The sequence below is a fragment of the Cryptomeria japonica genome, chromosome 3 (genome assembly GCF_030272615.1).
Source record: "Cryptomeria japonica chromosome 3, Sugi_1.0, whole genome shotgun sequence".
Taxonomy (NCBI): domain Eukaryota; kingdom Viridiplantae; phylum Streptophyta; class Pinopsida; order Cupressales; family Cupressaceae; genus Cryptomeria; species Cryptomeria japonica.
In genome coordinates, this window is record NC_081407.1 from 10,188,402 (window position 1) to 10,208,169 (window position 19,768).

The 19,768-nt window shown below is 41.5% G+C and overlaps 1 protein-coding gene across 1 annotated transcript in view; it reads right to left on the minus strand.

Moving 5' to 3' along the window:
- LOC131065639 (uncharacterized) overlaps window positions 1–19,768 on the minus strand; it is a 227,542-nt gene that overhangs the window by 47,205 nt on the left and 160,569 nt on the right. Inside the window, exon 10 of the mRNA XM_058000206.2 lies at window positions 6,186–6,313. Coding sequence (XP_057856189.2) covers window positions 6,186–6,313 — 128 coding nt within the window. The remainder of the gene's footprint in view (window positions 1–6,185; window positions 6,314–19,768) is intronic.

The following is a 19,768-nucleotide window of genomic DNA, read 5'->3' on the forward strand; positions in this document are numbered from 1 at the left end:
AGAAGCATGGTGAATGGTTCATCCAGTTTCAAAAGTTTACATATATCAAAATTCATGGGTGTCCTTCACCTCCCTACATGTTGCCAAGGTATCCGACAGACAGGATAGTGCTACTTGAGGTGACCAGACAGTTAGCAGCTTATGCAAAGACATTCAGACACAAGCATGGAAATGGAGTTCCCGTGCCAATCATATTGGGGAATTCAGTTGAGGTATGTCCTAATACTCAAGCCTCGGAAGATGCAGAGAAGGAATTGGCTTTATATTCATTCACATTCTTTGCCTCGAGGGAGAATTTCGATCCTCATGGTTATATGGAGGAGACAGTTGGCAAGAAGTACAAGCACGAATTTCAGGTAGAAGACTTTTGGATGAATCTCTCAAGTGATTTAGAAGTGAAAAGAAAGATGCATTCCAGATTACCTTTAGATTTCATCAGGAAATGCAAAGTTTACAGAGTAGCCGATCAAGCTCAGGACAGGGGCAGACACCTCAGCATTCATCAAGTCAATCTCCCCAAGTTAATGAGCTACATGAAGAGAAGAATGATGATGAAGCAACATCCCCTCTCCGAGAAAATGAACCATTGCTTAAGGAAATACAAGTTAGAGAGACAAGATCCGCCATTCCGGATTGGTTAAAAGACAGACTGACGAAGGTGATTGTGATTGAGGATGAAGAGGATGTGATTGACTTAGAGAGTCTTATAGGAAATTCTCAAGAGGTAACGGAGAAGAAGAAGGCCACCAAGATGTCCAAGGTGATCACAGATGAGACAGGATCCAAGAAATTGCAGATAGCTACACCAGTAGTGGACAAGTATGAAGGTGAAATCCTTGCAGATGAGTATGATGTAGAAACATTTGAGCTTGGTTCCCTCTCTACTGAACAGGCACTGGATGAGGCAACCGATTCATTTGAAGCACTTAAAGACAAGCTTAAAGAAGAAATGGAAAAGAATAGAAAGCTTGAGAGAGAAGTCGGTGCTTGGAGAGGCTACTTTAGTCATCTCAATCAGCCCTTGGGATGTCAGGATCCGGCAGTATCTCCTGTGCAAGCAATTCCCCTCGAATCAGTTGGTGAGGCAGAAAGAGTCAAGAGCTTGGTTCAGCTTATGAGCTCTTGGATTGACAAATCCCACACAGTGGCTGTTGAATTTTCAACAAGAATGATGAAGACAATCCACTGAGCTATCCAGGTCCTTGAGATCGTCCACAACCTAATGATAACTGTAGCCACTTTCGCTCACACTAGAGATGTTATCATTCCTGTTCTACAAGTAATCAGGCAAACACCAAGGAAGATCCTAGAACAAGAAAAGATAATGGATGGAGGAGCTCATAATTTACTTCAATGGTCAACTCTACTCCAGATGAAAGAGGTTCTTTTCGAGGACATCAGCACCAAATGGAATCAAGTTGAAGGTGTCATCCATCCAATTCAAGATAGGGTGTTTGAAGTGTTATGTACCATTCTCGGCAGGAAGATCGAAGTTGAGACGGATGTAGACCTCCAAGAGTTGGAAGAGAGAGTCAAGGTCATCTTTTGCAAAGATGAGAATGTCATCACAGATGAGCAACGGGATCTAATGTTCACTACTATGCTCCTGATTGAGAAGATCAAAGAACTCAAACCTGGATGGGAAACGGCTCTTCTCAATGCCTTTGATCAGGTTATCCACTTGGAGGAGCGAATGAGGAATTTTCCCGAGATTCCTATTGCTGAGATTGAAGGAATTGTGTCCAGATTCGTTGCATATGCTAAGAAAAAGCATTGGAAAGGGAACAAGGTTCTAGAAGAACGGTTGTTATAGAATGATGTGGCATCTTAATTGTCATTGGTCTATGTTTCCTCGATTTTTGTGCCAATTAAATATTTGGCTATGCATTTAATAATGTTCCTCTAAAAGGGGAACTTTTTATAACAAACCCTAATTAGGGTTTAGGTGTCAGAATCTCAGCCGTTGATCTTCTTTTGATCTGGACCGTTCATTGTAATTGAGGATGCTATATATACCCTCACTCATTTTCATTTTGTCATTAGAGATTAGATATTAAGGAGATAGATAGTTAGAGCTTTGGAGAGAAGAAAGTTATTTTGTAGCAAGATTGAGTAGTGAAGAAAGAATTTCGAACAATTGTTGTCTATTTTGGCTTTGAGATCAATAAAATATTGAAGTTATGGTGTTTTATTGCAATTCTTGTGGCTATCTTCATGGTTGTTTACTTTCTTGAATCATTCTCAGTCGAAGTAGTATTTAAGTTTGAAGGACTAAGTGTTGTGCTTGATCTTTGGTGAGATTCACGTTCCAAACCACTAGCTTCTTACTGATTGTAAGGATGCCTTGCGTGGTCAATTGGAGATATTGAGATTGCTTGAAACTTCAATCGTTATTGAAATATTGATATGTATCTTTATGATAGTATCTATAATTCTTGATGATTTGAAAATCACTAATCACCTTAGAAGATCGCATCAATTCCAATAGAGTTGTAATTCCTTGGCAATATTGAAATTGGTAGAATCTTACCAAGTCTAGCCTACATTGAGTCATTCTTAGGATTAGATTAGAATTTAACTCTTGAAAACCCTATCTTTTGCCCTTTTTTTGAGAATTTGTTAGCATTAGGAAAAATCCTGTTCCTGCAGTCAAGTAAGAGCAACACGGATCAACTTTTAAAGTGCGTAAGACCCCTTGAAGAAACAGCATTCACAACGACCACTGGTGCTTATCCACACGTAGAGATCCTACAACGAAGAACCTTGAAGTCACCCTGATTGATCCTTTTTCGCAATATCTTCAGCATTCAGAGGTTTTACTCAAGAGAGGATAAGGTACCCTTGGGTATTTTATTCTGTGTTTGATAGTGTACAAAATACACGTCAACAAAGTCCTTCCATGAACCATCGTTTCTTCATCCGTCGACTCGTTGATTTTCCATTTTGTTTAATAATTCCTTCAGCCTACAATTGTAAGCCCGAACACTTTCACTTTTGCCTTGCTTGGTATTGTAGATCTCAGCCACAATCTCATTGTCATCCCGCAGGAGTTTGAATTCCTCCTAGAAAGCTTTCTTCCAATAATTCCATGTTTTGTGTTGGGCGTCGAGGTCGGTATACCAATCAATTGCAATCCCCCGAAGGGTGGTCGGAAATGCCTTCAACCAGTAATCCAAGTCATCTTGGCCATTGGCCTCCCAAATGGTTATGCATGTTTTGTAGTGCCATATGGGGTCCTCTGACCTGTCTCCCATGGATCTTGGAAGCTTCTGTCTCTCTGGAGTATTCTGGTTGTTTGCCATTGCTTTTGCCTAGAAGGTGTTGTGTGCTGCTTGGAAGGTACCGTACGCGTACAACCAGATTGGACCATTTTGATCCACGCACGAGCTTTCCACGTATCCACCTGTTGCGTCCTTCGAACCTTGTTCACCCTCGATTCTGTAGTCCCTCCTTCCTGGGGTCTTTGGCTCTGACCCTCCTATTTTTGACTGTTCCGCGAGAGACAAATTTCTAGTTCTATATGGAATATTTTCAAAGAGTTCGGTGACCTCACCCTGCAGGTCCTGCACGACCTCTTCGTCACAGTCGGATTGCTCTTAGACTGAGTTGCGGTTTCTCCACTCAACGTCGAGTGAGCAGCCTGGTTGGCGAGATCTTCCCCCGCTACGTTCAACAGTGGTAGGTTGCTCGCAACCTCTACCAACTAGTTCCACGTATACGATTTTTGTCTCTCCCGACTACAGCTCCGAATCACACTCTGACTCTTGTTCTGACTTTCCGGACTTTCCAGGCCTTCAGCAATCTCCCTCAGTCGTCGTCTCCATTCGTTTTCTTCTCTGATACGTAGGGATCTTCGTACCGACCCCTCGCCTACCTCTCCATTCATACCAGTAAGTTGTCGGTCTTTGTTGGGACATAGAGGCATTAATTACCAAGGGTGCGACGTTTTCTCATATCCCTCTCTTCCTCTTCCCTACGGCTCCATTCTTCGTACTGCAATAGGATTTGTTGCCAACGATGTTCACGACCGATTTCTTCCGTCTTCTCTTGCCGTTCAATGAGATCCTATGCCAAAAGTCTAGTCAAGCTCCCAAGAAGATCAAATACGGTAGAATTTACTATGAGTTCCTCATGTATCGTGCCCTCAGGGACCACTCTCTCCCAAGCTTCCCTCTGCACGTACTGAGCCACGGAGATGTCCCACTGTTCCACCAAATCCTCCGTTAGTTAATCCTCCTGTGCTTCCGCCTATGTGACCTCTTCGTGTGTATCACTTGCAATGACTATCAACTGTTGTTCGAATGGTTTGCCCATTAGTGGTTACCGCCTGCCGCCATATTGATCTCTGAAATTCAAATCGGCAATAGTGCCAAAATGTTTGCTCCCAACGGTGAATATGTTCTAACTTTACGGAACAAACAAAGAGTTTCAGTGTATGCAAACATATAACTAGAGAATTCAATGTACATAGAGCATGAATCACAGTCATGATATTATGGCAGAAAAAGATGTCCTTTATTGCATTCCATAAAGTTTAGTACATGATCATTACTCCTGTCGGGGTTCCCTTACATGGCAACATATACTACTTGGCAGTTGGCCAAGGTACCAACCGTCATAACTAACACTAACATGGGAACCCACACGGCTGACTCATTACAAAAGTATTATTAAAACATAACTAATAGTATTATTCCTATTTGCCGCCTAACAACTGTCTTGGCAAAGTGTGACTTTGATGGGGGTGTGAATCTTAGGGATGTTGATATTTGTAATTGATTCAATTTTTCTCTTCAAGGAGGTGTTCCTTCTTCTGGGGGGCACTGTGCTTGGTAGATCATGAGAAATAGATGTCATCCTTTGCGGAGGAATAATAGGGAGGGCCACTGGTCCTCTCCTCCTCAAGAAGTTTGAAACTTAACATTGATGGTTCATCTCGAGGGAATCCTGGCCATGTTGGTATTGGTGGGCTAGGCCGTGATAGCTCTGGAGATATTCAATTTATTTTCTCAATTTATAAGGGTTTTCATACCAATAATCTAATTGAGGCTCTTGCCATTTTGTACGCAGTGGAGCGTAGTTGTGTTCTTGGCTCGAAACGGATTATTTGTGAATCAAATTCTCAGGTGGTGGTGACTTTACTGAATGAGCGACAGTTAGACAAGGTTAGCTGGGACTCGGCCGTGCTGATTAGGCAGATTCTTTGGTTGTGCAGCTCCTTGGAATTTGTTACTTTTAGTCACTTTCCTAGGAAGTGGAATGGAGTTGCAAACTGTTTGGCCAAATGGGCTTCTGATCATAGACATGGTTGGAATATAGTGGATAGGGGGCTCCAGAAATGTCTCATTTGTTGGATCACTTAGTGGAAACTGATAGAGTTGTGTAATTTTTTCTCTGCTAGGCATGTGGCCCTTCTTGTTTTGTATCTCTTTCTTTGATTGAATAAATTTTTACCCCTCTTTTAGTTTAAGTTTGATTATGCAGCCAAATTATTCAAATTAATTTTATTTCATGTATATACCATCAAAGTTATGAAATCGTTGAATTATATTATCCACTTGCTATTTCATGCAGTCATTTGCATCAATGGCCAATTGACTGTTATCGTTATTTCCTTCAGTTATACTGCCTTCACTGTAAATTCCTACATATATTGAAAAGAACATGACAGACTGAGTATATGTCATCAAAAATTTAGAATCTAAAATTTGCTTAGTTTATACCATTTATGTTTATTGTTATATAAAAAGTGGAGAGAAGTGGCTTGTCTTTTCTCAAAATGCTCCTTGTCTTCAAGGACAAGTAAACAATAAAATTTAAACTTGATACCAGCTTCAGACAACTGTCTTATAGCTTCAAGACCACCTTCCATATGGTGCATCTAGAAACAGGACATATAGATCAGCATTAAAGTTATCTGGGTTTTGATGCTTATGATGTCCTGTTTACTCTATGCTGCTAATTGGATGAAAAATCTTGTTATAATCACACAAATAAAAAAACAGAAACCATTACACTGCAACTTTACAGAAATGGCATGTAATCATAACAGCACTACCCTAAAAAATGTGATCAATCATCAATCACACTACAGTTCCTAATGGAAGATGAGAATTCAGAAAATGTTAAATGAGATAAGAAAAAAAAACTAGAAACAGTTTTGAGGGATTGAAAAAATGACTTACCAACTCCCATTGAAAAAAGTAGGTTTCGCGCATTACAATATAGCTTAACTCTTAGGGCTGGAGATATACAACACTTGAAGTATTCCGTTATGAGTCTCACAATAGTTGCTGCACGAGGCAACAATTGACTGCACATCAATAGCCATTTCTTATGAGCTTTTCAGAATCCACCAGCTTTCAAAAACCAAATGTGTTATGCAAAAATACTAAATCCAATTCAGAAAATAAAAAGAGCTAATCAAATACTATAATCAACAGTTACAAGGAATCAAAACCTAGAAAGTACACCAATCCAAACTGGATAAATAAGCAGTCAAAAATAAGAAATAATTGCACAACAGATCATTTTAAACAATATCACAGAAACGATACGATTTATGGAAAAGAATGAACAACAAACTTTATCATAAATTCCAAACAAAAAATTTAAGTGAATTTTAAGCATGTACTTCTCTCCACTATTTTTATTATTTGGAATTATTAAATACAGGCACATTACCGAGTCAGATAATATGCATCAAGCCATCTTTTAGCTAAAAAATACCAAAAGTATTCCAAATAATGGCAAGAAACAAACCATCACAAAAAATTACATTGTCAAAGAAAATATAATTCACTGGTCTAGACCTGTTAGTTACTAGAAACAATATATTTATCCAGCATAATTTGCATATTTTTTAAACAAGATCAGCAACGAGTTCAACCAAACCTTATTTAACATTTTCATTTTCTTTGAAATTATTTTATATCTAACTGATTCCCTAAGAAAGTATGTTGGGTCTCATTCTGTACTTTTAAAAAGTGGATACTGTTAGGACTTGCTACGAAATCCTTAGCTTTAGCTTTAGTTAGAATAAATAATGTAAAAGGAGAATGCATTTTTATTTAGAATAAAAGACAACCCCTTTGATAAATAAAATACATTTTAATTTGTTAGCTGGTTTTGCTTGTTGGTGGTACTCCCATATGCAAAATAGAGGGTAGTTGAAAGGTTTACCAAGATTGTAAAACCTTTATATATTTCATCTTTTCTTTTCAAGGGTTAACAACATTAAGTAACCTCTTGTATTTGGTTTTTGAAGATTAATAAAATGTTCCCACCGTCAATGAGCAAAGACTCAAACCTATTTGCTTTTGTATAATTCTCTGAACCATAGATGGTAGTCTTGCAAAAAATTCGTTGAGTAACTTGAAAAATGTGTACTCGCTGAACCATAGATGGTAGTCTTGCAAAAAATTCGTTGAGTAACTTGAAAAATGTGTACTCGCTAACTATCTAGTGAATACCTACCATTTTCTGGAGAGTACTCACCAAAAAGTTGACAAGTCCGTGCCAAAAACTCACGACCACCATTTGAAAAGCAAATCAGGTCAAAAATAGACCCAAAAATGTCAAAATGCACTCCAAAATAGGCGATTCTACTCTACAAAACCCCCAATGCACCTCACACTTCAAACACAACCATCACAATTCACAACGCTCTTGCATGTTGGAGTAAATAATATTTACTCATGCTTAAGTTTACTTATCCATCATTATTTAATATTTCCTCAATGCATTGGTATTTGCATCAGGGTAGTTGTACCTACTCTCACATCTAATTGAGACACATGTCCACATCTTGTGTTCTCTCACCTCTCACCTTTTGCTTTATAAGCAAGGCTCACGTACATAATTTTGCATCACAATACAATTCATCTCTTTGGTGAAATATCTATTTCTCTCTATGAAGTTTATATTGTAGATTTCAAATTCTAGTGATGGAGCTTTTCTCCACCATGGTATCAGAGCAGATATCTATCGTCTCCTTCCATATCTGAGAATCTTCATCAGTATTGGTTTGAGGTCAGATTCCAAGAAATTTCTATCCACAATTGAGTCATTCATTATTTGATGCCTTGAATTAATTGCAGATCCCATATTTTTTATCGGTGATTTTCCTATTATAACTTTGGCAAAAAGCACCATTAGCATTTGGTTCTTATCGCATTTTATTTGACACTCATATTAATGGCATGCACTGTCATTAGATCAATATTTTTTGACAGACTTCGAGTTTGAGGGTTCGGAGGCATTTTGGATTCTTGACAGTTCTTCATTCCTAGCGGCCTCATATATTCTCACCTAGGCACTTTAAAGCCTCTCATGAAGGATCCTTTTGCATTGCCAGGACCTGTATTGGCTCCCTATGCATCTCTTTATTCACCTTGTGCAGCTCTCTTTCCTTGGCAAGGTCCTCTTTCATTCAAAGGCTCTCATATTTGCCTCCATTTCTCACGGGTCTTTGGACAGGCTTATATCTATTGAGAGAGCTACCGCGCACAGGCCTTCATTCCTATATCCATGGCACTTTCATCCTCTCACACGCAGCCTCTATCCCAGTCTGTGAAAGGTTGTTTCTTCTCATTTGATTGGGCCTACTATCTTCATTGACCTGCGTTTCATTGATTTGCTAATATAATCTTTGAAGACTTTAGCACATCTAAAGTTTCTATCAAAAATTTATTTGCATTAAGGGTTTTACCCTTTGTGGACAGTGGAAATTGGTGGGCTGGTGGTCGGTTCTCTTTGGTGGACGATTGGAATTTTATGAAACTTTAGTCCACATCCACGCGGGTGAAGACATCTTTTGGCTTTAAAAGCCCCTCCCCACACTCCTTTGGTCATGAGCTTAGGCTCACGTTGGTCTCTCTCTTCCCTCAAGCGGGCCCGTGGTGGTTTGACTCGAGTTTGGAACCTGTGAACGTTGACTTTGGAGTGTGCTAGCTGGAGACGTGGCCTATGTTCGTGGTGTTGCCTTACTTATTTGTCACAGCTTGCCCTCTGATTTATCGATAATTCACCCTAGGGGGCCCTTTTTGTTGTTGAGGTGTCCTCATGATAGCATGGTGAGCCCTTGGTGCTGATTTTTTGCCTCAAAGTGCCTTTTATAGGCCCTTTACTTCATTTTTGCATAACTTTTGCAAACAGAGGCCCTTTTTGGTGAACCAGATACCTATCGAAAGCTCTTTTCATCAACTTCACAATGTGTAAGGTATTTTTCAAGTATTTTGTTGTTTGATGCTGAATTTTGTCTGTTGAAGTTTGAATCTTGGTTTTGCACAATATAATTTGTTGCTCTCTATATGATGTGAGAAGTGTATCATTGATGTCATCATGGGTTATGCAACATATCCTTCTGTTATTACTTTGACTAGGGACAATTATGAGTCACAGGCAAAAGGAATCGTCACACATTGTAGATGACTTAATCTCTTGCCTCGTCTTTATGGACTCATTCCAAAGCCAAAGATTTAATGGAAGCAATCAATTTGGGGTAATCAAAATGATCATATCATAGGGTTGATTGGTTGTACCATTAGTAAAAGCTTCTTCCATGCCGTCCACCCCAAGTTTAGCAATATTCAATGCCCATGCACAGTTTGGAACATTATTTGGGAGATTTTTGGAGATCCACATGTTCCTCCATTCCCAAATGATCTTGCTTAAGATTGTCTTTGTTTGCCCTCTCGGGTGAATAACTTAAAACATAAAGCACGTAATGCAGAATAATAACGCCATAGATATCAGACAAGTATAAGAGATGTTATTCCATTCATAATTGTGTGTTACAAGTTACATTCCGAAGTATATAAAGATATCGAGGGGGTGCGAGCGCCAACCGTAACACCGCAACGACCACCCCTCGGTTGCCAACTAACCAAAACAATTACACATAATTAACTAGTCTTATGTTTGTGTACAATAATGCCACTAACATCATCCCCCCCAAAAGAAAAGAAGTCGTCTCCGGACAACTTAATACAAAATAGAGATGACATTAAACAGAACTGCTGACGCCAGTCGAGCCCGGAACTTATACACCTGTTGCGTCCTCGCCTGAAAACCCTTTCCTGCTACCATCCGATGCTCAAGTGCGGATTTCATGTAATGTCCCCTTTTTAGCGCAACATGATATGGGGTGTCGTTAGCCTATTCTGACATGGTCCCGAAGGCTAACAAGGACATTGGTGGGATCCTGAGGTGTTTTGGCCTAGGTGTTTTCAGTTTCAGGCCAATCGGTGCTGCTCTGACAGGGTTTCTAGACACTTACTATTTATAGTAAGTTAGTCCCCAAGCAGTGACTTGAAATTTTTTAGTGTTTCCCTGGTTGGCATAATTATCGGTAAAAATGTTTGAAGGCGACAATGATTTAAAGAGATTATCAACAATGTTTTAATATTTAACGATAAAGTGTAAAGTTAAATTAAATATTTAACTTTATCGTTATATTATAAGGTTGGGAATATAAAGTAATGTTTAAAATATTAAAAGTTCCCTTTAATGTGTACATTGTGGGAAATAATATTTTATTCTAAAATGTATTATCCCACATTGAGGAAATGAAGTGTTTTGCATCCGAGAAGAAGATATAAATGGAGGTTGAGAGCTCTCTTTTGGGGTATGCTGGGATGAGATTAATGTTATGCTGTTGGATTTCGTAGAGATTTGATTATTGGGCTTGGAGGACGGAATCCCTCTTTGCTAGCATTCTCTTCGCTGTTGAAAGACACAATCAGGAGGATTAATGGTGTTTTCATTCAGGAAACACATTGGGCTTCATCTGGTGCTCTCGCATGAAGTTTTTACAGGGGTTTGAAAGTGCAGATTTGAAGATAGTGATTTTGCTACAGTACCGCGTGAATAGTGTTTTTGCTACAGTACCGCGTGAATAGTGTTTTTGCTACAGTGCCGCATGAATAGTGTTTTGCTACAGTGCCGCGTGAATAGTGTTTTGCTGCAGTACCGCATGAATAGTAAAAATGCTACAGTGCCGTGAATAGTGCATCTACAGTGTGTGAACAGTGTTTCAGTAGGTTCTATACTTGTGGAGTTCAGGTTTGAATTTGTTTATTATCATATGGTCTGTAATGTCCTTCAGATCTGATTTGTATGCTTGAAGTTGGAATTAAATAAATACCATCAGCATTAATCTTCTTGTTTTTGGTATTTGATATGTCTGGTTGTTTTTATATTGAATAAACTTTGAAAGCTTTACAATAATATATCAGTTTATCCAATTTATCCTATTGCAAAACAAGAACCAAAAAAATCCAATAGTCAGCTTGCAAGCCAACTGTTTGGCAAAATTACACTAAGTAAAAGGGACATAAATTTAGTGCCGAACAAGGGGTGCCCATTACAGTGGTATCAGAGCTATAAGTCCTGCCATCCTGTGGAGGTCTTACAGAGACTTTGGAATAGCCAAATAGAGCGAAAAGTGTTTGACAAAATATCAACACACTAAAATCAGAAATTAATGAATTAAAAAACATGCTTAGCATGCATGTTTAAGCATGCAACAGAGGCCTTATAACTTCCGCCATACCAAAGCAAGACAAAACAGAAATTTGAACTCACAGAGCGAGCAGTCTAGTTCATCCGTGCAGGTGGACATAAAATCTAGTCATACAGACATAGAGGAAATATTCTTTGATCAGGACAGCAGTATGGGTGACCGAGATGATAGGAATACCGTTCCAAATCAGGGGGAGGTAATGTTCAGACAGTTACTGGGTACGTTAGAGCAAGGGCAGTGTATGCAGCAGGAGCAGAATAGGCGAATGGACATGATGTTGCAGCTTATGGCTCGACAGATGGGCGTCAATATTAATCCAGGTGATGCCAACAATGGAAACAATAACGATGGAGGAAACGATAACAATAGGGGCAATGATAATAATGGAGGCCGAGGCAACAACAATGGCCCTGAGAATAACATTAATGGTAATAATGGACACGGCAACAATGGGAATGAGGCGGATAACTTTAGACACGTTGCACGCCCAGCTCGAACAACGAGCTCGAGACCTCTTCTACCCACCTTCCCACCTAGGGATCCGATTCAACCAGTGAACGAACCGCAGATTACGGAGTTACAGGGTCAGTTCAGGAGGGACTGGGAGGCCAGTGGACCCGAGTTTCAGGCAGACATTTCCCTCAGAGATTATATGGACTTGAAGATGAGACATATGCCTAGAGCAGGAGGGAGGAATCAGAATTTTGAGCTGAGAAAGAAAGTTGGAAAACTTTCCTTGCCTTATTATGATGCTTCAGGGAAGATGACCGCACGAGCTTGGGTGCAGAAGGTAGATACATACTTGCAGCTTAATCTTATGCCTGAGGAGGAGGCTATCAAGTATGCGGCTATGCATTTGGACGGCGTTGTGCATGAATGGTGGCATCATGGCATGGTGACTCTGGGGCATAATCAAATTACATCCTATGAGGAATTCACAGACAGATTGATTGAGAGATTTGACACTAGGGATCCCGAGTTACATTTCAAAGAGCTAGCACAGTTAAAACAGTCAGGTTCAGTGGATGCTTACATCGCCGAGTTTCAGCGTTTGTCTGTACTTGTTACTGATATCTCTCCTAGGAGATTGGTGGTGTTATTTTGTGATGGGCTTGCTGATCCATTACGTGGTTGGGTGAAGGGACATGATCCACTCACCTTAGCAGAAGCAACTAAAAAGGCACGAGATTTAGCCCCTTCGGTATACAAAGGAAAATACCATTCAACAGATTCTTCCTACCGCAAGGACAAAGACAAAAAACCATTTCAGAAAGAGTATAACAAACCCAAAGAAGGATCAAAAGGACTAGACAGTGAAACCTTGAATGAACTTCGAAAGAAGAAACTGTGCTTCCAGTGTAGAGAGCCTTGGGACTTATCTCATAAATGCCCTCTCAAGGCTAAGGCAAATCAAATGGAGTATTTTTCAGCAGAGGAGTCAGTGTCAGAGGGGGAGGATCAGCACTCCAATTCAGATGAGGGTAACACGATAGAGGAGAGCAGCATTCCTAAGGATGATAGATTGTTGGCATGCTTGACAGGGGCCCAAAAGGCAATCACATTTAAGGTCAGGGGTACTATCCAGGGGCAGAAAGTGATATCTCTCATTGACACTGGGGCTACACATAACTTTATAGATACACAGTTGGTAGCCAGGAGAGGTTTACAGACAGAGGAGCATGATGGTTTTAGGGTCATGGTGGCTAATGGCCAAAAGCTATTATGTACTCAGAAGGTTTCAAATCTTCACATTAGATTTGGAGATGGCTATGAGTTGGAGGATGATTTCTACGTTGTGGACATGGGAGATTACGACGTCATCCTCGGTATGACATGGATGGCATCGCTGGTTGAGTTCACTTTCAACCTAGCGAAGTTGGAAATGAGGTTTCAGCATGAGGGTAGGACTATTGTTCTCAGGGGACTTTCAGATGGGAGTTGCAGGGTAGTCTCTTTGAAGAGAATGGAGAGACTTTTTCGACATAATGACATAGAGTGGGCAACAGAGTGCTTAGTTATGCCAACTTCACCGAAGCCTCGGGTGAAGAGTCATCCACCAGATATACAGGAGATTCTTGACAGGCATGCCAAGGTATTCAATGATATTCCTCACGGGGTTCCTCCTGACAGGGGTGCAGAGCATGTTATTGAGCTCGAGGAGGGAGCCAAACCAGTGATGATCACTCCCTATCGTCATCCTAAGAAACATAAAGATGAGATAGAGAAGGCAATTAAAGAGTTGTTGGAAATGGGGCACATCAGGCCTAGCAAAAGCCCCTTTACTTCAGCTGTAGTTTTGGTAAAGAAGAAGGATGGGACAATGCGCATGTGCATCGATTACAGGGCACTGAATAAGAAAACAATTAAAAACAAGTATCCCATTCCTAGGATTGATGAGCTGATTGATGAGTTGCATGGGGCATGCTTCTTCACCAAAATTGATTTGCGATCCGGATACCATCAGATCAGGATGAGAGCAGAGGACATTGAGAAAACAGCCTTCCGATGTCACTATGGCCACTTTGAGTTTATGGTTATGCCATTTGGACTAACTAATGCACCCGCTACATTTCAGAGTTGTATGAACCAGGTATTCAGGGAGCAGTTGAGGAGATTTGTCTTGATCTTCTTTGATGACATCTTGGTCTTCAGTAAGACCTAGGAGGAACATTCACAGCATTTGGAGGAGGTATTATCTATCCTAGAGAGAGAGTCTTTATATGCCAAGGAGTCTAAGTGTGAGTTTGGTATGACAGAATTACTATACCTTGGCCATATTATTAGTGCAGATGGAGTTCGAGTAGAACCTGAAAAGATTAGAGCTATAGTAGATTGGCCTACTCCCACGAACCTCACACAACTTAAGGGGTTCTTTGGTTTATGCGGGTTTTACAGGAGGCTTGTTAAGGGGTTTTCACAGACTGCAGCACCTTTGACAGACCTCACTAAAAAGGGAGCCTTCGTATGGACAGAAGCAGCGCAGCGATGTTTTGACCACTTCAAACAAGTGATGTCATCTTGTCCGGTTTTAGCTCTACCAAATTTCACGAAGCCATTTGAACTTCAGTGTGATGCTTCAGGTGATGGGATAGTGGCAGTATTGATGCAGGAGAAACATCCCATTGCATTTGAGAGTAGGAAGCTCCGAGGTGTTGAGAGGAGCTATTCTATCTATGACAGGGAGATGTTGGCCATAATGCATGCATTGGCCAAATTCCGATCATACTTAGTAGGTGGACGGTTTGTGATCAAAACTGATCACAATAGCATAAAATATTTCATGAGCCAGCGTGATCTTAATGACAGGCAGCAAAAATGGATCACTAAATTGCAGGCTTATGATTTTGACATAGAGTTTGTCAAAGGGAAGAAGAATGTGGTGGCCGATGCTTTATCCAGGTGACCACATGTTTGCGCTCTAGTTGAGATTTCAGGGGATTGGAGAGATCGGATTATGGCAGAGTATGCAAGGGATACTTGGGCTTCTAGGATAGTTGCAGGTACCATACATGATGATAGGTATATGGTGTTGGATGGGTTGATCGGATTTCAGGATAGGATTTATTTGATTCCTACATCACTGTTCAAGGGGGAAATTTTAAGGGCGTTCCATGATGCGCCTACAGCTAGACATCCTGGGATCTTCAAAACTTACAGGCAGATCCGTGAAAGGTTTACTTGGAGGGGACTTAAGGATGATGTGCAGAGATATGTGAAGGAGTGTGCAATATGTCAGCAGAATAAGGGAGAGCACACTTTTCCTGCAGGGTTGCTTCAGCCTTTGCCCATTCCAGATAGGAAGTGGGAAAGCACATCCATGGACTTCATCACCAGACTACCTAAAGTGCAAGGGCGAGATTGTATATATGTTGTGGTAGACCGCTTGACAAAGTTTGCCCATTTCTTCCCTATACCATCTACTTACACAGCAGCGCAGGTGGCAGACCTCTTTTACAAGGAGATATTCAGATTGCATGGGTTGCCCAGGTTTATAGTGAGTGATCGGGATAGCAGATTTTTGAGTGCTTTTTGGCAGGAGCTCTTTCAGTTGTGTGGTACGGAACTCACACCAAGCACTAGTTATCATCCACAGACGGATGGTCAAACAGAGATTGTGAATAAGTGGGTTGAGGGTTATCTGCGAAATTATGTGACTGCACAACAGAGGGCCTGGGTGAGATGGTTACACATGGGGGAATATTGTTACAACACGACATATCATATGTCTATCAGGATGACACCCTTCATGGCACTTTATGGCTATGAGGTGCCGAGCTTTGTTGACATAGTCTTGGGGGATAGCAGAGTACCCAAAGCCCGAGACTCATTGCAGGATAGTCAGGACATCTTGAGGGCGCTCAAGGAGAATATACAGCAGGCACAGAATCAGCAAAAATTGTATGCCGATCAACATAGGGTGGAGCGTAGTTTTGAGGTTGGTGACATGGTGTATTTGAGACTACAACCATATAGACAGTCATCACTCAAGAAGAGCGGAGCTGAAAAGTTGAAGCCTAGATTTTATGGTCCCTATAGGGTGATTCGCAGAGTGGGTGAAGTCGCCTATGAGCTTGAGCTTCCAGAGGGCAGTCGAGTGCACAATGTGTTTCATGTGTCTAGGCTTAAGAAAGCCATTGGTCAGAGTGTAGTGCCTTCTGCAGATTTACCCCCTTTGGATGAGGAGGGGAAGCTTGTGTTAGTACCCGAAGCTATTCTGGATGTCAGGGAAAGGACACTCAAGAACAGAATCGTTAAGGAATACTTGGTGAAATGGAGAGACCTGCCAGATGAGGATGCTACATGGGAGAATGAGCAGGTATTGCAACATTCAAGACCGAATTTGCTTGAGGACAAGCAATTTCAAGGGGGGCAGATTGTAATGTCCCCTTTTTAGCGCAACATGATATGGGGTGTCGTTAGCCTATTCTGACATGGTCCCGAAGGCTAACAAGGACATTGGTGGGATCCTGAGGTGTTTTGGCCTAGGTGTTTTCAGTTTCAGGCCAATCGGTGCTGCTCTGACAGGGTTTCTAGACACTTACTATTTATAGTAAGTTAGTCCCCAAGCAATGACTTGAAATTTTTAGTGTTTCCCTGGTTGGCATAATTATCAGTAAAAATGTTTGAAGGCGACAATGATTTAAAGAGATTATCAACAATGTTTTAATATTTAACGATAAAGTGTAAAGTTAAATTAAATATTTAACTTTATCGTTATATTATAAGGTTGGGAATATAAAGTAATGTTTAAAATATTAAAAGTTCCCTTTAATGTGTACATTGTGGGAAATAATATTTTATTCTAAAATGTATTATCCCACATTGAGGAAATGAAGTGTTTTGCATCCGGGAAGAAGATATAAATGGAGGTTGAGAGCTCTCTTTTGGGGTATGCTGGGATGAGATTAATGTTATGCTGTTGGATTTCGTAGAGATCTGATTATTGGGCTTGGAGGACGGAATCCCTCTTTGCTAGCATTCTCTTCGCTGTTGAAAGACACAGTCAGAGGATTAATGGTGTTTTCATTCAGGAAACACATTGGGCTTCATCTGGTGCTCTCGCATGAAGTTTTTACAGGGGTTTGAAAGTGCAGATTTGAAGATAGTGATTTTGCTACAGTACCGCGTGAATAGTGTTTTTGCTACAGTACCGCGTGAATAGTGTTTTGCTACAGTGCCGCGTGAATAGTGTTTTGCTACAGTGCCGCGTGAATAGTAAAAATGCTACAGTGCCGTGAATAGTGCAGCTACAGTGTGTGAACAGTGTTTCAGCAGGTTCTATACTTGTGGAGTTCAGGTTTGAATTTGTTTATTATCATATGGTCTGTAATGTTCTTCAGATCTGATTTGTATGCTTGAAGTTGGAATTAAATAAATACCATCAGCATTAATCTTCTTGTTTTTGGTATTTGATATGTCTGGTTGTTTTTATATTGAACAAACTTTGAAAGCTTTACAATAATATATCAGTTTATCCAATTTATCCTATTGCAAAACAAGAACCAAAAAAATCCAATAGTCAGCTTGCAAGCCAACTGTTTGGCAAAATTACACTAAGTAAAAGGGACATAAATTTAGTGCCGAACAAGGGGTGCCCATTACATTTCACCATTATTGCTTCCTTCAACATCATAGTCCTCCTGTGCCTAAACTAAACTTGTCTACAAAACACGCGTTTCAGTCTCAGCCTCCACCAACTACTACTCAAATGATACTGTCTCCCTAGCCAATTTGTCCTCGATAGCCACCCGTGCTGCCCTCTCGACATCCAACTCTTGGGTACGCTGAGCTAAGTCTCATGCTACTCCTGCCTCCAACCTGGTGGTCAGCTCCTCCCGAGCCCTCTGTGCATCCACCAAGGCAACCTCACGTCTAGCCGAGACATACTCTGAGTTCCTCAAAGTGTACATTTCATGCCTGGAGGTGGCCACAACCCTCTATCACAAAGGCTACGAGACTCCTCAAATCCTCCATCACACTCCCCAAAGGCTGATAATTGAATTGAATAACTCTCTGGTGTCGTATGACTTCGTGTTCTTGCAATGCCTTCCCTCAAACTCTATTTGTTCACAACCTCCAAATCCGTCTCCCTCTACGGCTTATGGCTTCCCCGCCAATGCTTAGTTGCAGGCTTCTTTCTCACAGTACGGGACAACCCAACACTTACCGTGCCTTCTCTGATGCCCTTCGCTAGACTCAAAAAGTGTATTGTAGCTCAAAAAGAAACTGGGGTCTGGGGGCAGTGCCCCCAGCGAGGTCGAGGGGCAGCACATCATTTATGTGATATTTTAAGATGCAAAAACCCTTCTTCTCCACTCTAAATTTCCAGTGTCCTGGCTCCAGACTCCATCGAATGATTTTAAATCTGGTCATCGTTTTTTTTTTTTTTTGTTTTGTTTTCCACTGTAATGTCCCCTATGGCACCCTGGCCCTACAACCTCTCCCCATACGGTAAACAACAACACTGACACCTCCAATCGTATGGCCACCTTCTCGTGCAGTCAACACCCCTCCACCTTACAGCTATCTGTTTGTTTGTGCGGGGGCTACGTTGTTGTGCACGTCTCTCCTTTTTTTCTCTTCGTCCGTTTTTTTTTTGTTTGGCGTGGGCTGCGTGTCTTTCTTCGTGCGGGGTTTTTATTTCTTCCTTTTAGTTTGCACGGCTTTAACCCGCGGCGGTGCCACCGTACGGTGGTCCCACTATTCGGTGGTTCCACCATATGGTGGTCCCACCGTCAGTGGTCCACCACATGGTGGCCCCCACCATCGTGCGCCTTCTTCCTTTTGTTTCTCTTTTTTTCGTACAGTCGTCATACGGACCGCACAGTTTTTTTTATATATATATATATATATATTTTTCCCAGCCGTATGGTCAGTTGTCGTACGGACCTGTACGGCCATAGGTTTTTTTTTCCAATTTCCCAGTTTAGTTGTCTAGAGAGTCGTCGGCTCGGGTCCCCTGTCTCTGGGATCGCCCTTCATCCTTCTCGGTTTTCCTTGCCCATGAGTCTCTCGCGTTGGTCCCGTTCCTCTCAAGTCCCCTTCCATCCTCTCGGATCCCCCTCCAACCTCTCGGGTGTCCTGCGTGGGTGACTGGAGGTACGGTGTTTTGCCTGCCGAGTGTGGCACCTACCGTACGATTATCCTTCCCTTCGTTGTCACCCGCGCCCACTCCTGGCTCCCTTTGGTGATCCTCACTTTGTGGTGTAAGGGATAAGCCGAGTCTCTTCGACTAGATCTCTCCTTAACCTTGTTTCCTCCAGAAACTCTTCGTGGCTCCGCACCCTACGATGTTCTGGCAACGCGTAGAAATTTCCGTCGTCTTTTGCACCCTCCGTGACACCTCCTTGGTTCCCCTCGGGCCACCCTTCGACAGGTCGTTCTTCAGTAAGTTACCTCGGCCTCCGTCTACGTTCTACTTGCTGCTCCAGAATCAAGGCCCTCTGCGCGGCCTCCCACTCATCCGTTTCTGCTTTTTTATTTCTATCTTTATTTAATATATTGGGCATAAATCACTTCCGTACATAGCAAGCACACGCCATGTACAAAAAAAAACTTTTATTATTTTTCCTTTCGGCCACAATTTATCTCAACATTGTGTCGGGATTATTACAGGGTTCAATTTCCCCTTCGCATCTTGCCATCACGCTCTGCGTCCCACGATGATTGTTCTGTTTGTGCGTCGTCGGCCTCTGGGTTAATCTCACCGATGGGTAGGCCCATTGCATCCATGCGCCATCCGCG